The 5,000-nt window shown below is 40.8% G+C and overlaps 1 protein-coding gene across 1 annotated transcript in view; it reads left to right on the forward strand.

Moving 5' to 3' along the window:
* Positions 1–5,000, forward strand: part of LOC138050008 (maltase-glucoamylase-like) — a 32,068-nt gene that overhangs the window by 4,104 nt on the left and 22,964 nt on the right. Inside the window, exons 3-7 of the mRNA XM_068896502.1 lie at positions 779–924; positions 1,403–1,574; positions 2,979–3,075; positions 3,461–3,573; positions 4,264–4,389. Of these exons, the coding sequence (XP_068752603.1) occupies positions 779–924; positions 1,403–1,574; positions 2,979–3,075; positions 3,461–3,573; positions 4,264–4,389 (654 nt within the window). The remainder of the gene's footprint in view (positions 1–778; positions 925–1,402; positions 1,575–2,978; positions 3,076–3,460; positions 3,574–4,263; positions 4,390–5,000) is intronic.

The raw sequence follows: 5,000 nt of genomic DNA on the forward strand, positions 1-5,000 counted from the left end.
TATGCAGGTCTCGAATAAAACTTTTTTGATGAAGCTGAAACGAAAAATGATTAGTTGCCATCCAAGGCAATTGGTGGTTGGTAACCAACACTTTATAGTTAAAAATAATCCCTAACGCGCTTTTACAATGTCTCGTGCAACTTGTCTTGCAACGTCATGGAGAACAAGTCGCACGAGAATTTGCCCATTGTAACATACCTCGCTAGGGCCAAAAAACATTGCAAGACAAGTTGCAGAAACCGTTTCAGGGAGTAGAATTGTGCATTGCAATCTTATTAGCGAAGCTTATTAGCTTTTACAATCGCCTTGTAAGGAAGGATCGTGTAACTATGAAGATCACTCAAGTTGATTAAGTCCGGCGCAGAGTCGGTTTGAATGGTCACTAATAGCGACCAGTTGTCGCAACTGTTTATATATATAAGGCCTGCAGAAGTCACAAAGCAGGGTCGCATTTACAGAACGATTAATGAAACGTATCATCAACTAACGATGAAAAGCAGCATTTGCGGCTTCAATTATGATTGTGTTTATCATGCGCAATAAACTGCCGTCTTTTAAGTGATGACAGTTTTAATTAGACGTTGAAAGGGTTCTATATTTGCACAATGTTATCATCATTTTCGTAACATAATCTTTTCGATGATCTTGATCTTGTTGGTAAGCTTTACTTTATCCACATTGTTACTTTAAAAAGTTGAGGGAAAAGCAACGCTGTCAAAACGAGCCCACGCGCGCACCTGTTTATGGTTCAATAAGTCACTGGTTCTCTTTTCTGCAGCTGTATGACACAAAAAATAAGAGATATGAAGTACCTGTGATGCTACCAAAAGCTACAGAGAAGGCCTCTAATACGAAGTACAAAGTGGTGTTCAAGAAAGACCCTTTCTCTTTGCAAATATTGCGAAAAGACAACAATGTCGCACTGTAAGTAAACTCTGCTAAAGTATGACGGATAAGCATCGGGTGTTTAGCGTAGAGAAAAGTTCTGATTGCTGAATGATAACGTATCATTGATGGAGCACACTTTTCATATTAATATTCGTAAATCAGGTTCATAACAAGGAGTGACATGTTGAAACCCCCCCCCCCCCCCCCCTTCCCTAAGGAGACAGGAAGCGACCAATCAGCTATTTACAGGCCGTTAAATTCCGGATCACCGAAGAAACATCTTGACGCAGTAGTTTGTTCTGTATATACAAATTAACGCCCTTGTTTTTGTCAAGAGGACTCTGAAGACGAGAATCGGCCATAGTAGGGGATACATGTAACTCTCTGCTTAGCAGCTCTGCCCCTGCAAGACATAAAGGTGTCTGTATCCTCAACTCATTGCTTCTTCCAGGAATTGAACGAGGTGTTAAGGAACCCGGGATGTAAAACACCTGAAAAATGCCTGTATTTGTAGGTGGGACTCCTCAGTTGGTGTTTTCATATTTGAGGACCAATTTATCCAAATCTCGACCAAGACTCCCTCGTCATTTGTATACGGGTTTGGTGAACAGGAACACAAGTCGTTCAAACACAACTTGTCCGCTTGGGACGTACTGCCCATATTTACAAGAGACCAGTTTCCCTTTGTAAGTATGGTACATTTTTGTAAAGATATAATTGTCGTCAACGACAACAACATTGCAGCCGAATTTAATTTCATTTAATCAAATAACAGATCGGATGGTCAGTTGCTTGTTAAAGCATTAGACAAAAAAATCAGTATTGGGACTAAACTTTTTCGACTTTTTATCAAGACTAAAGATTCGATGAGTGCCAAAGTACAAAAAGACAAGCAATACCAGCCTTCTTGACCATTTTGATAGTAATGTCGACCAACGCTATGAAAAGGGTCCATTAAAAACCATGCTGATTGGAGCCGGCCTTTAGACTCATCAAACTGGAAATTGTTGTCACTGTCGAATGTAAGGCTTTAAAGTTGACTTTCCCAAACCTTTTCTACCCTTCTTAGTCGGTTTGATGCCACTATCTATAAATTAATTACTGATTCTTGTACAGCAGCGAGTCGACGAAAGCGTCCATCTCGTTCACGTCGTGCAATGTGGGCAAATTATCCTCAAAACAAATCTGACACGAGCAGATCCAGAGTACAATAGCGAATGAAAGATGTCCTTAAGATTTCAACCGAAATAAGGTGATTTAACGTCGTTATTACGCAAGGAACCTAAAAAATAATATTCCTCTGTATACGATCCCGAGCAAGTGAGGCTAGTAAATTGTTTATTATATGGCATCGTTTCTTTGAGCGATAGGACACTTCTCCGCTTTGTGAATTTTCCTAATCTTCGTCTTCCATCAGCGAACTATGAACGGTAACCTTTTACCTGTAAAACTAAATTCCGCTTGCTACAAATGTACTGTTTTTACGAGAACATTAAATTCTGCTTTTTCAAAACTTTTTCTGTTTCGCTCAACTTGTATTTCCCGGGCGAGAAAGAAAAAATACGGAAACGGACCGTTTCCATGGTAATGGTCCGTACTATAAAACCCCGACCGAAACCCAGCCAATCAGAGTGCACAAGTATTTTTCCTCTTTCAACCAATAATATCATTCGTGGCGGTGTCGTTTCCGTAGCCGTGGCCGTCGTCGCTCCTTAAACTCCCTGTTACATGTATTGTTGGTTTTCGCTCACGTGATCAACCGCCATGATTTTCAACGAAAACAAAAGAAAACGTTTGCATAATAATTCACGGAAGATTTGGTCGGGGATCCAACAAGGCCGCCGTTTCTTTGTTTATGGGCTCCAACATGGCAGCCGTGACGTCATGTGAATATCGAGAATCAGTATTGTCGGGGGATTCAAACAATTTCTTTTCGTTCGATAGTTCAGGTGCATGCTCTTCCAATGAGCCACAGTAGACTAGCAAGAGTTAGGCCATTTATATAGGTTCTGCCGGATAACAATCTTCCTGCATAAAGTTAGAGCTGTGAATCCAAAAAGTCTCAGTGTTCATCTCATTTGCGGTTTTAGAGTGGAGGAAATTTGTACGGACACCATCCGTTTTATACCTGCATGGAAAACGACGGAAAAGCACACGGAGTTTTTCTTCTTAACAGCAATGCAATGGGTGAGTAGGGTAAGCTTGGGCAAATCATACTGAGTGGGAAACAGTGACTTGTTCGCACACTTTTTCCCGTTAGGGCAACAGTTCTTTGCCTTAGGATTGTCTCGCTTTGATTATTGGCGACTACTGCAAGTCGCTAGTGAGTCGGAAAGTCTGAAAGACAAATCGAAAGGTGTAACAGACTGTTGGAGAAGAAAGAGCAGTAAAAGACCATCAGTGAAAAACAGAAAAACTACAATTATTGTTACATACTGATGATGCCTGCACTAACTATTACTTTCTCTGGGCCTCTTGCCGCAGGCCTGTCTCAAAGTCCATGCTAGTATTGAATTGGATGTTGTGGGATGTTGTGTAATTCGCTGGTCAACCTTTTTTTTTGCACTTACAGATATTGCTCTTCAGCCCACACCAGCCATCACGTACCGTACCATTGGAGGGATTCTTGATTTTTATATTTTCCTCGGCCCTTCACCCGAAGATGTCGTAATGCAATATACTGAGGTATACTTCAACTTACTAGTATCTTGTTTTTAATGTCAGTATGTGAAGTGAATGATGTTACTTAATTTCTATATAACGCTGTGGGTGTGGAGGGGGAGTGGGATCTAGAGCTTTGTTGAAGAGAGATTTGCATGCATTTAAGTGCCCTTGACAACACTGTCTACCATCCCTTACTAATGAAGCGGAAACTATACCCCTGACAAGCAAACGCAGAAGTGTTTCGGCTGCTGTGCGTTCATAGGCTTCAGTACTCCCTTTTATTATTGAACTGTGAGTGGGCTTCCATAAAGGTCATAATTAGATGTTTAATTTTGAGAAGGAACCAAAGCCTTATCGTACCTATCCGAGAACAACTAGTTTGAACATTTGTAAATGTCCGCTTCCTGAGCGAAAGAACTTCAAAGTTAATGAAACGACGTAAGGAGGCTAAAAGAAAGAAATCCCAGCTTGAATAGGGCTCGAATGTCTTTACATAAACAAGTCTTTCTTTAATTTTCGATTCGTTATTAGAGATTGCGAGTTTTGATTGAGGCCAGGGTATGAATTCCCGTTCCTGTACGAATTTTCGATGCTCCACCAAATATGCCAACGGTTTCCCTGTTTTGTTTAGAATCTAAAAAGTTAACCAAAAATGTATGGTCTTGAGGGGGGTTAGTATCTAACAAAATCTTTGCCTAATTTCCTGAACAGGCGATTGGTCGTACGTTTTTGCCTCCATATTGGTCCTTAGGATTCCAGCTATCTCGATGGGGTTATAACAATATTGAAACAGTAAAGAACCTGGTGGAGAGCATGCGCGAACACAATCTGCCACAGGTCTGTTGCTTTTAATCTGTTTTTCTCTGGAAACCATAAGAAACCGGGAACCGTTAATAGACCATTTTACAGTTGTAGCTGGTTACTTGGCTTAAGAATGGAAGCGAGGCTGCCGGTGACCCTGCTTTGACACAAACCTTTGTGCGTTTCCAATTTTAACGTAGACTAATGAGAATTACAACAACACAATTTACTTGATAAAAGTAGAGAAGTCTGTATATGTATGTCATTTTCTTAATTGCGCCGCTTATTTCATTGATCTTTTTGTGTACTACATCTCTTTAATCTATTTTTGGTGAGAAAGCATTTGGAAAATTGAAAAGTAGAAAATATGTTGCCCGTGTCAACACCGCAGACAAATGCTGGTGGTTGAAGATGTCATGTTCATCTTCGAACATCCCTTATTCCGCGCGAAACCATGTAAACGTGGTTACTAGGCAGGTCGAGTGGAACATCGGCCATCCCACCAATTGTAGGCATCCAACGAGTCCCCCCTCCCCCCCCCAAAAAAAAAAACACTGTTTCTGTTTCTGTTTCTAGCTGTTTCTGTTGGCACGCGAAATTGTAAATTTAACTCGTAGACACTCGTCTACTCAAGTAGCTATCCATCA

The sequence above is a fragment of the Montipora capricornis genome, chromosome 5 (genome assembly GCF_036669925.1).
Source record: "Montipora capricornis isolate CH-2021 chromosome 5, ASM3666992v2, whole genome shotgun sequence".
Taxonomy (NCBI): domain Eukaryota; kingdom Metazoa; phylum Cnidaria; class Anthozoa; order Scleractinia; family Acroporidae; genus Montipora; species Montipora capricornis.